Raw genomic sequence first — 12635 nt, 5'->3', positions numbered from 1 at the left:
ATACACATATTCTCTTGGGTTGCCTTAACATTTTAATAGTCCTTGCTAACAGAAAACTTCCCTAATTAATATTACAAATAGATATTTCCCCCAAACTACAAATTTCTAATTTGGCTAATTACTTCACTCAATTAAGAAGTTGCAATATAACTGCTCTGGGGTCCATATAATAAAGTTTCTGAGGAACCTTCAGAATCCAGAGTCTGTATGATATATATTGAAAAGAGTAACTGCAACAGAAGGCAGTGGGGTAGCTCAGCAAAGGGGCTATCTGCAACCTCACCTGATAATCCAAGTTCAAGGTCTAGAACCCACACAGGGGGAGAACAATCCCCACAAGCTTGTCTCTGAGCATACATATACATTAATAATTTTTTCAAAGAATAAGTACAATAGAAAACAATCACAACCTATAATTTTATATATTATTCCAAACTAGAATGCCAAAATATCTGTAAAACAGAAAAATCAAAACCCTTGCAGACTGTATTGCAAACACTGAAGATGCTGTGCACGGCGACGTGCAATAATCCCAGGACCCACTTGTGAGGCAAGAGGAGCAGGAGCAAAGGTTCCTAGCCGCAAAGCAAGCTCTGCATTATGAAACCCTGTCTCAAACAGAGATAAAAAAGAGGTAGAGAAGGAAGAAAGAGGAGATGAGCTAGAAAAGGAGGGAGGGTAGGGAAGGGTGAGGGAGAAGAGAGGAAGGAGGGGAGTAACTCACTATTCCGTGAGCCCTCAATGAACCAGTGGTAGACTTGCTGTCTTTGCTCTCTAAACCGCTCATTCATTTCCTTAACTGGTAAGACTCACCGATTGTATTCAGCACCCCTAAACAAATTCAGTGGATTTCGCCATACTTTGCATTCTGTAACAAAGAGGAATATGAAATGACTGTAAGTCCAGTGATATTAGGAGCTAATTCATTCAGTAAAACACCCTTCCTGACCATTTGATAAGAATATGTGGATCTCCATCCTTTACATAGGAAACTGAAAAACAAAACACAACCCTAGAGATTAATCAGGTTCTTGAGACTTCGCAGGCACTGGGAAAGGGGAATCGTCCCTAACCTCCAGACTCAAGTTTCCTCATTTTTCAAATGATAGTGCACGCCAACATCAGCTACTGTGTAACGTTGTGTGGCTGTTCTAAGAGATTTAAGCTGAGTTCATGAATGAACTTCCAACAACAAAGGTAAAAGGTACACATACAATTGGGACCACTTCCTGTCACTCACACAGGTCTCTCAATGACAGACTACAGCTCCGTATCATGTGTAACACAGAGAGCACTGGCCTTGGCCCATTAAGGATGATGGCAATTTTTATTTGGAGATGGCTCGCTGGATTCATACTGCTTTTCCAGGAAGGCGTAAGAGAAATTAATGTTAGCACAGTTGCAGGAGGAAGTTCTATGAAAATAAATAATTTTGGAGCATTTTCACGTCTTTTACTTATACTGATATACATAGAGAGCCATCACTCTAATGTCACCATGTTAATTACTAAAATCATATCTTTTGTTATACAAGGAACATAGAAACTAAGACCATAGGGCTTTTACTTAGAGAAGTCCATCAAGAGGTTTAAGGTCATGTTGTATTAAGCATGTGATTAATAAACTACAATTGTTTTCAAACATCCTATAAAGACTTTCTAATAATTCACAATATCAGATCTCTTTGGTAATAATAAATGTGGTTTTGTTAGAAAATAAAACTCACTTAACCAAAGTCAAAACATCAGTCCTCAAAGAACACACCGACTAATGTGCACAACCACAACTATGGCAGAAATCCAAGAGACCTCAGAGGCCAAATGATGATTCACTAGGATTCTACAGCAGGCCTGTTCATCCACCAGCCTCCCTCCACCCATCCCTCCACCCACCTAGACATCCATCTGCCCAGTAGTCATTACTTTAACAGTGGAGGAGACATGTAAACCATTATTCTGACACTCTGCATGTAACAAAATATAAAGCACCATTCCATATGATCCCTTTTGTTTATTGCTGAGATAGTAAAGCAAGTTCATATTTACAGTGGGATGCATGCTTCCATGTAAAAGAGATGAATTTATCTTTAAAGTAAGCAGTGTCTCATTTTACATTTACTCAGTTTATAATGGCCCTAAAATTTTGTTGCTTAACTTTGTCACTTAATGCAACATGTCTGAATTCTGTTCTTAAGAAATAACTGAGATTTGAGACTTATCACATCATATGACACTAACTAGCAAGTCATGTTTCCTTTAGTTAAACGTTTGCTGTCCAAACAGAAAGCCCATTAGAAGGGTCATGAACACTATGACTCCAGAACTTGGCTTGAAACATGGTGCTCAGCCAAACCTTTGTGATTTCTCTCCTTAAGGATGGTGCAACTCTAACTTCACCACCTCCGGCTCTTCTTCAGTTAAACTCTAGCTTTGTAAATCGTGCAAGGTTTGTACTTAGCATAACCTAAACTTGTGACTTGTATAAAAAGATGTTCATAGTAAAAATATGTACAATAAAAACATGTGTATTTGAAGAGATATTTCTTCTCCTATTTAATTTGAGTAGAAATATCATTTTAAAAAAAAACCTCTGGCAAACATTTTTCTCCAATGAGTACATTATTATGGCACCCGCCGAAATAAGCACCATTCAAAACCCAATTGACAAATTAGAATGAAAAATATCTTCGGTTAAATTTTAACCATATAACCTCGGTTTAAGCAAAATATTTCTAAGGAAATATTTCTAAAGAAATATTTTGTATGCATCAGATAGTCACGAAGTAGCACCTGAAGAACACTTAATTTAGGAATTTCCACAACATAGCCAGCAGGGGGTGCTGCAAACATTCTAAAATGTTAAATTTATCACAGAAAGAACTCAGTCCTTGTTAAGTTGATGTTGCAAAACTGTTCTGTATTAACTTTTAAACTATCAGTGAACCTTAGAAATTAAGATGCAATTAACTGCAGCAGATGTGAAGGGGGAAGGGCACCAACAAGGTACAAAAGCCATTATTTTCCCAGATTACACTGTTGAAAATGAGGGCACAGGGTGGGTTATTTTTCCTGAAGAAATAAGCAATATAAAGACCCTGTATACGCACACATCAGATTGTTGCCTTAAGTGACATGATTCATCTTTGCTGTTCTGTTTTATCTTTACTCTGGAAAATTCTTTTAGCATGGAATTGGCTCCAGAGAACACACCCCATATATCAGTTGCATGATGTGGCTTAGTATAACATGAACAAATGGTAGAAATGCCAAACATGAAGATTCCAGAGAAACGGACCTCCACAGGGTAAGAGAGCATACAAATAAACTCTTTTCTTGTGTGTCCTCTTGAGGAATGAACTTATTTCAGATCATATTTCAAATTTACCCTTCAAAAAGAATGTTCCATTCCTCATCATCTTCCACAACTTCAGGGCCACAGGAAACCCTCAAAGTCAACTAGGACTCCATTAGACACTTACATCGTTAAGGTCTACTTATAAGTGTGCCCCTAATACAAGCACACACTCTGTGCTTCAATTTTCAGTGTCCATAATACAGTCTCCACTCATAGCTCTCATAGAAATGTTGCGACCTCAGCATGTATGAAAGAATGCCAAAACTCAAGGGGAAAGGAACCAGCCACCATTAAAACAACATGACATTTCCCAGTCTACAGAGCATATATACTTCTTGGTCAAAATGGGACAGTTGTTTCTATGTAGGAAACAAAGAACATAAAACGTAATCCATTAAGGATTTCTAAAGCAAGCGCTGAATGTTTTGAAGCCTCTCTTTCCCCAGGTCCCACTAAAACCTTCCATCACTACCATGAGCACTTGGTACCCTTGACCCAGTTAACTGTGCTGGATGCTTTTATGTCAACTTGACACAAGCTACAGCCATCTGAGAGGAGGGAGCCTCAACTGAGACAATTCCCTCAGAAGACAAGCCTGGGGGGCATTTTCTTAATGAATGATCCTTGATATGCGCAGCCCCAGTCCTTTGTGGGTGGGAACTCACCTGGTTCTGAGTGCTGCGATTACAGGCTCAGGCCTCTTCATAACAGCGGAGATAGCAACTTTTATCATAGTTAGAAGCTTAGCTTTCACTAATCCTTTCTATATGGAGGACTGAAGCTTATCATCTACATCCCTTATATAAATCAGTGAATGTATGTAGTAGGCCCTTTCCTCCAGGGTCATAGTAAATAAGGCGGCCAGACTCATCTGCTACCCTACAATAGGCAAAAAACACTTCCTTTCAACATCCCATAATTTCATCAATTATGTAGTCCAGTGAAGGAACAGATCTCAAAATTCCTCGGGGAAATGTCAGTTCTTTCAAAACAATACTTCCAAAGTGTCTAAAGTTTTCACTGAACATGATTATTATTAGGTTAACCCCAAGGGAATCAATCGTTGATGGGATTTTGCCTACAGTTACTAGCTTTGATGCTTCAGAAATGAATACTTAATATTCTACATCATATTGATCAATTTTAGGAAACTATTAGAAGTACTCCTTTTTAAAACAAATAAGTAAGCTTAACTACTTCATAGCTTTTCAAAATAGCTATTTTTGAGAAACGGTAATATAACTTCTGACTGCTGTGCTGGCTGGGCCTGCTGGAGAATACAACACAATGGGAACTGTCTCCAAGCTGGGCTGCAGGGCCTCTAGCTATTTGAGCTTTAACCAACTTAACGAAGACATAGCCTCGAGCAGAGACCTTCCCTCCAGATTTGTGGCTGTCAGGACAGAACCCCAAGGGCAGAAAACACCTAAAGAACTGCCAGTAAGCCACGTGGGTAGTAGACACGGAGAGGGAGAGGCCTGTTCAAACCGCCATGCTGCTCGAAGTTGATGATCCTAGGTCCACCACACCAAGGTCCAGAACATGACCGCGAGCCTCCGGCCACTGTGCGTTTGTCCCTCCGGAGGAGCCAGCCTGGGCCAGACACCATGATCCCACAGAGAGAGAAGGGATGGGACCTTGTTGCTGAACCACGGGCCGGTACTAGGCAGCAGAGCCTGTCCAGAAACCAGAAAGGGGCCCAGCACAAACCAGGAGGTCAACCCCTCGGCCACAGCCACCCGCAGCAGCGCAGCAGATGCAGGACTGGTTTGGCCTGACCTTGCTTACAACCTCTGGCCAGTCGGAGCCGGTCCGCACTGGTCCCGGGCGCGGAGGAGGGCTGCGTGGGCGCCATTTTCCACCTCAGCACAGCAGGTGCAGTATTTCACAGGCCCGCCCGGTTTCCCTAACAGGGCTGTCTCCGCAATGTTTGATTGCATTTCAGTTTGGACGTCGGTATTTCAGCAGAGGTAAAACGATTCACTTTTCTATTTGAGTAAATCCTTGGGGATCTACCTTCTGTGTCTCAGTGTGCCTTGAGCATCAGTCCCTTATGCTTGTCCCTTGCTCACATCCCCATCTCCGGGGCCTGGGCTGTTGCTTGTGGACCTTAGGTCCAAAGCCTTTATGGTTTTGGCATCATAGTTTAGAGTAAGCAAACTGCTCTTGAAAGGAAAAAACAATTTTAAAGAAAAAAAAATGGTAAAGGAAACATGGATAGCCTTCATTCAGCAAATTTTGTTACTACAAATTCTTGCACAGAATTTTAAAAAAAGGAATAGTAAATGTGAATTTTAAGAACATTTTTATTGCTTTATTCAAGATAGTACCACTTTCGTCAAAGAAATGATGAGATGACTAAATCTTTTAATTCATATGTCATACATTTCTAACTGGCCATTTCTGACTAGATAAACTGAAGTAAGTTTTAAATAAATGCAGTTCACTAGAAACTGAATGAATCCATTCCAGACTTTTTCATCATATAAATAGACATCTCTTCTGTACTAAACTACACACTTTAATGGCAAATGATTTTGAAAAGATGGCACTTTCAGGCCGTGCATTAAATTTTGGCATGAAAGTATCTAGTTTACCATCACTGAGACGATTGATAAGAAATCCCAAAGGTCCCTAATACACAATTCCATCATTTTGCAAAGGGAAACATCTGAACCGAAAGCTCTGCAAAGCTTGGGTGTAAATGAGTCACTGATCACATGGCTGTATCTCCCAAATCTGTTTATAAATTTAGTCAGTTGATCTGGAGTTACTGCTACATAAAACGCTGTCCTCTGACCACAGTTCTGCATGGCCTCAGTTAGTTCCCGGAATACTCTGTGAGGGTGTTATTACTGTTATTCTCCTGTCTTCAGATTAAGGCACTAAGGCTTATTTGGGAAAGGTAAATAGTGAGCCAGCCTCAGGTCCCTGGCTGTGAAAGTCCTAGAACTGAGACTAGCCACTCCAGCTGTCAATCACAGCCGCTGAGCTGTTTTTGAAGACATTTAATGTCAGCACACAAATCCTGTCCTGCATTTTGTTACAAAGGATTAATGCCATTGCTATTAAGGTTTTCCAGGCAAGCTCGAACTCCCTAGGTTAAACAGACCTTAGAATCTTCAATTTTCCTGTTTTGCCTAGCTAACACTGAGATTACAGGTGTGAGCCAACAATGAATCTTTTGAATATTACATTGATAATTTAATATGCTTTATAGACCTTACAGAGGGTCTGGAGCAGTGACTTAAAATATCCAATTAGTCCTTAAGAACTTGTACTCACAAGGTGGTGCACACCTACCTGTAATATCCAAAACTCTGGAGGGGAAGACTGAAGGATGCAGTGTGAGGTCACCCTGAGCTACAGAGGACAGCGCTGTCCAGGAAGAGGGAGAAAATTCTCTGTATCATTACAGAGAAAACTACCTCAGTTGTCAGTCATCAGACTTGCTTCCTGTACCTTGGCTTTCTGAAGCTTAAAATGGACATCATAATAATTCTCTGCTCAGTGGGGTTGTTATAAAATTATATGGTGATATCACTTAAAACCGATAGCAAATACTAAGTGTTAAATATTACTAGAACTACATGGACTTCTATAGGGAGAATTGTCTAATTCTGACAGTTGCCATCTATGATGGTTTTAGGATTTTTTTTTTTTTTTTACTTTTCCCAAGTTTGTTATTTCCATGGCGTCTTTGTTAAACCTGTTTATTAAGTCAGTGCTTGAATTGCCCCAGTGATCCAGTGGGCAATAATTTAGAATGTAGAATATTTATTTATACAGCATAATTATAATTCATTAGAAGTTTGAATTTTATAATTATCTAGAATTTGAAATACACTGTGAAAACTAAGAAGATACAAACGAGATGACTTGGGTAGGACGCCAAGAGGCTGTGTCAGAGCCGTGGAGAGACGCAGGTCTCCCGGGGGCTGTCGAGGGTCTCAGAGCAGCCGAGCTTGTCTTTGGCAGCTCTGCTTTCTAAGACGGAGTAACCTTTCCCAGCATCTATCTGGCAAAAGACAAACGCTGCAAACCCTGTCTTTATGGTATTTTATTTGAGAACAGGAATAAATTATCAAAAAAAAAATGTTCTCCTGAAGCCAAATTCTAGGTCTCAGTGGGTTATGAGAATCCCCTCTCTCAGGGAGAAGTTGGCTCCATTTTAAACCTTGTGCGTCACCAACTCATAAAGTGCACTGAATTAAGAAATGGCAGTGAGACGCGTGGTGATGTGGCAAAATACATCAGCAGAGTTTATTAGAAACCATACATTTGGAAGAAACATAGCAGTTTAGTTCCCAAATAAAATGAAACAAGAATGTCCACACACGTGACCTTTGGCCAGACAAGCTGAAGTTTGGCTAAAGTCAGAAGCTATGTAATCAGCCACACTTCTCCACTGATCCACAAGGAAGAATCGCACAGCAACTTGAGCAAGTCTGCATTCCGCACTTTACACGAGAGGGGCTTCAGAAGGCACCCATGGTCTGCTCTGCTTCCTTGTTCCCCGCAAACAACTGTGAGGTGGGCTATGTCTGCCAGATTTTAGTTAAGACAAATAATACAAAAATAAGCAGATAATAAGCAAATAGGACTCTAATGAGTCTTCACATGGACCCATATTTATATCTAATGTTTTAACTTATTTTTAACTTTGTCAATGATTTAGTTTCCAAATAATGGCATTAAACTTTCTTTGTCTAAGTTCATGGGACTTGATCTGATGAGTTATATTTCATGTAAAATTCAGTGAGGATGTCTATGCATTTTAAGAAAAATCAACAAACTCTACCCTTCTGTTGTGAATTCAGTGCCTTTTTATTAGTTTAAAGGGAATATGAATTTTAATGCAAATCCATCTATTTTAAGAAAATACATGAAGTATTTTCAGATCTGGACTTTTCCTCATAAGCTAATGCAGAAAGTGATTAGTAGTAGACATAATTTCAGATAATGTATTTTTGTAGTACTTTCTTTATTTAGAAATAAAAATCAGTCAGGCATGATGGCTTTTGTTCTATAAATAAATTCAGCATTTCAGAGGATGAGAAAGGATTATAGTGACTTGGAGGCCATCCTTGGCTACATAGTGAATTTCAAGAAAGCCTAGTAAGACTCTCAAACATGCATATATATATGTATATATATATGTATATATGTATATATGCATACATAGATATACACACAACAATCAACACAAGTAAATATAAAGCGATGTTAATTGCATGATTTCTGATATTTCCATACCTGTGTAGATGTTTGTCATGCTGAGTTGGCCAAATATTAGCTTTATAGATGTCAAGAAGTAAGTCTATTCTACCTAAATATACTTATACAAACTAATTTTCATTTTTCTAGAGGTAACTATTAAGACATTGTTATAAAATATCATACATGCTAAGTCTGTTATGCAGTAAATTAATGGAAAGAGGTCAGAGTAGTAAATACTATTGTAATTGAGTCAGTAATAATAGAATTTAATCTCAGCCAGGTAAAATTGAAAAATCCTATGGCTGTTAGTTTCTAATGTATTTTCATCTTCTTGTTCTGTTTTGTTTGGCCTGGTTTGGAGACTTGGTCTCATACTGCCTAGAGTTTTGAATACATGGACTCAACTGACACTTTGGTCTTTGCCTCCCAAGCATCTGGGGCTAAAAATATATACTTCAATGAATAAATTATTTAAAAGGATTCAGATTCCTTTTTGCAAATGATACCATCAAGATTCACATATAATAACTCATATATCTACAAGAAACTATATGATCTAGCAGGATTGCTATTACACAAGCCTGGAAACCTGTGTTTGATCCATCCCTAGAACTCACTTGAGGTGGAAGGAGCTTTCTGAACAGAGTTGTCCTCTGACCTTCACACATAGGCTGTGCACATATCCTTTCCCCCCAATTATACACACGCATCATAATAAATTAAAAATATTAATGTGAAGAACATGAACTTTTCATTGCATTAAGAATTGTCAAGAGCTTTAAGTTGGGTAAGGAGAAAGGAGGGCTTTCATGAGAATATAAATGTAACCATTTTAAAGAACACCTTAAAAGGGCATGCTTCCTGTTTGCTATGTTAATTTTCTGCACCATGCAAGTATACAGAAATTTGAGTCAGTCATCAATACAGGCAATCTCTGGAATCTTCAGAGCAGACACATGTGACAGCAATTATCTGCCCTCCTTGTGTGATAATGACTAAATGATCACATTCCTCACTAGAGCAGTGAGCCGAAAGTCTGCACTTCTGGTTAACGAATGTTTGGCTGTGCTCGGGCCTCCTTTCCTTTTCACGAGGTAGATAAATTCACAAGGTCCCAACCAATATTCTTACCTGTGCAATGTGTGTACCATTAGAATGAGGTGAGCGCACACTAGGAGCTGCCAATACCATTCACTCTAGGCTGGAAAAGCACAGACTAAAAAGTTCTCAACCTCAGGAACAAATGTTCCTAGTTGCTAACAGCCTGGCTAGGAAGTTAGGAGATGTGACTGAGTTGTGAGGAAAAAGAAAATCTAACCTAGCTCCTGAATGTCTTCCTTTCATTCCTCAACTCCAGGAACTAGTGGAATCACTCACTTGGTCAGAGATCCCTCCCCACCACCACCTTCTTCTATAGCAGTGTATGTTTCTCTAGTGCAATCAGAAACACTGATCACTTTACTTCCTCTAACAGTCCAATGGAGGGGAGGACACGTTTTAGTCATAAGAACCAGTAGAAACCAAGCTCATGATTACTTAAGAAGATTTACTGTTGGTGTAGGAATAGATTCTTTCCTTTGTTTGAACTCATCTGCTTATTGGCTTTCAAAGATGCAGAAACTGGTTTGTAGAACACTACAGATGCTATAAAAAGTGTCCCCACCAATTACTAGTTGATATTACCAAAGGAAAAACTACCAAAGTTCAAAAACATAGAGATGCTTAGTATGTCTATTAGAAAAGACATTTGATTTGGGGAGTGACATAGGAACGAGAGAAACATTTGTAGGTCGGGTCCTAAGAGACATGGCAGGGAAAGTAAACTACGACAGAAGCAGAACTTGTAACACTGGGTTAGAAGCAGCTTGTGCTGTGTTGAGGAACCTGAACGGGTGCTTCACCATCAGTGGACAGGACAAGGAGGCCCTTCAAAACAGACAAGCAGTCAAATCAAATCTAGTTAGACTCAACATCCAGCCATCGCTGTGGAAGAAAATGCACTTGAGTACTCTACACTCTATGCCAGACATACTATGTTTTAAAGCTAATGCTTATACATTTGTTATGTTAAAGCTAAGGGGAACAAAAGTAAAGTTAGCAGCATAAATATTTCCTGCTCCTGGGATGCTTGTGTGCTACTTCTTTGGTACAACTTGCTTGTTAAGAAATTTAAAGATAATTTTTCTCTGAAATGTAATCTTTTAAAACAGTTTTGCTGTGTTAATTTCACGAAAATATTATAAGAGACTTTCCATACCTGAGACACTTTGCCTGTTGGAATCTGAGTCCCCATTACTGGAATTAGAATTATTGGAAGAGTTGTTGTCAACCCCACCCAGAAGGGGGCGCAAGTGGCTCACTGAGACTTGTTCAATGAACGATGTTCCATACTTGCGAAAATACCACCATTCAAATATCTAGAACAGAAAAACAATGTGTTTATGACCTCAGTTTCTACTTGTAATTTTAGGACATGTCCCCTTAATACATGTTTATCGTTTCTGTCCACCTTTGAAAAATGTTTAAATTGGTCTAACTGTAATAGATTTCAGTAATTAAATGCCAATATTGTTTAGTTAAATTGATTTTTCTCTGCTGAAGAGTGATTTTTCAAAAAGAATCAGTAAATATAGTGATAGATAAAAGAATATTGTTAAGGTGTATTCCAAATTATTTTTAAGTTAATATAATATTCAAATAACAAAAACATCTTAGCTGAAAGACAATTCTAGAAATACATGTGAATACCAGTTTTCCCAAAATATACCTTATGAAACGTTTTAATTCCTGACATTTTATGTTTTTGTAAAATCACATCCACAATTTTAAGGAATTTTAAATAAGATTTTTTAGTAAAAAAAATATTTCAACTGTAAAAGACTATTTTCAAGAAATGAGGCAAACAAAAGAATGAGGGCAGTCAGAACAAACCTAGTGACATGTTGCTTGAGAGACTGAGGCAAAAGGATCATTTGCACACGGGAGTCCAAGGCCAACCTGAGGAAATGGTGACATCTAGTCTTAGAAAGGAAAACATAAAAAATAGTAGTCATTTCATACATGGATGGCACTCACCCCTTCCTGCTAAGGCAGCATAACAAGCATTTGCTATATATCATCAGCGTTTCTTTTCCCAAAAGCTTACTGATTGTTATGTACTCTTAATTCCAAAAGAGAACAGGAATAGCTTTCCTTAGTAGAAGAAAATCCAGTCACACTTGTATGACTAGCTGAAGGCAGAGCTCCTTGAAAATGGGAAAATGAGCGCCTTCCTGTGTCCACCTCCACAGCCTCTTGCCTCCACCCCCCCATGTCCACCCACAGCCACTGCTTCCTGCCACTATTCCATATTGCTCTACCCATCCTTTTCTCCCCACCCCATTTGTTCTTCCCCAGTCATACAAACATCATTCAGGAGAAGGAACGTATGAACAGCTACTAGCAAAACAAGGTAGCGCAGGCCTTAACTGCAGCCCTCATTCAGGAGACTGAGGGAAGCAATCAGGATATAAGTACAAGAGCAGTGAGTCCCTGATAAGCAAAAGGCCAAGCATGGTGACTCACGTTTATAATTTCAGCGATTAATTAAGAAAGAGTTAATAAGAAAGCCTGGGCCAAGTGGACTGCCAAGAGTTCCAGGACAGCTTGGCTACAGAGAGGAAAAAACTAAAACAAAATAACAGAAAACAGAATAACTACATGCCTCAAAGGGTCTCAAAGGATAGCTGTACTATTCTTTATAATATGTAACCTACAATCAACATACAATCATTTAAGTTTATGCCCTTGTTTATTTCATAAGAAAGTTTCATTATCTGCACTGGAATGGACATTGGGTTATTCTTTTAAAAAATGGTATTTTCCTCTCTTCTTTTCTGCTCTATTGAAACAACAATAGAAAAGGAATCTATGATGTGAGAAGGAAATTATTAGCCAAACCTAACATTCCCAGTCATGTATGGGATACCTTGATTTAATTACAGTGAATTACTTCTAACATCCCCATGTTTAAGGAGAATATAGTTTGAAAGTTGCATGGATATGGGAGGAGCACAAAAGCC

At 38.8% G+C, this 12635-nt stretch overlaps 1 protein-coding gene and 1 long non-coding RNA gene across 22 annotated transcripts in view; one reads left to right on the top strand and one right to left on the bottom strand.

Moving 5' to 3' along the window:
• The window catches only part of ST7 (suppression of tumorigenicity 7), a 248072-nt gene that overhangs the window by 97571 nt on the left and 137866 nt on the right, over positions 1-12635 (bottom strand). For 20 of the 21 annotated variants that reach the window (XR_005503176.2, XR_010065617.1, XM_006236132.5 and 17 more), the window contains 2 exons: positions 10832-10991; positions 814-868 (listed from right to left, as the gene is read on the bottom strand). Coding sequence is in view for 17 of the 21 variants with exons in the window: in XM_006236132.5 (XP_006236194.1) it covers positions 814-868; positions 10832-10991 (215 nt within the window). In the remaining 4 variants the exon portion in view is untranslated. Of the gene's footprint in view, positions 1-813; positions 869-4019; positions 4525-10831; positions 10992-12635 lie in introns of those variants that run through there. The other variant, XM_039107270.2, reaches the window with a different exon arrangement.
• LOC134486733 (uncharacterized) overlaps positions 4614-12635 on the top strand; it is a 31816-nt gene continuing 23794 nt past the window's right edge. The window contains exon 1 of the long non-coding RNA XR_010066109.1: positions 4614-5324. This is a non-coding gene — a long non-coding RNA (uncharacterized LOC134486733). The remainder of the gene's footprint in view (positions 5325-12635) is intronic.

Source organism: Rattus norvegicus, chromosome 4, assembly GCF_036323735.1.
Source record: "Rattus norvegicus strain BN/NHsdMcwi chromosome 4, GRCr8, whole genome shotgun sequence".
NCBI lineage: Eukaryota > Metazoa > Chordata > Mammalia > Rodentia > Muridae > Rattus > Rattus norvegicus.
Note: the sequence above shows the minus strand (reverse complement) of the source record. Positions and strands in the feature narration are given on the sequence as shown.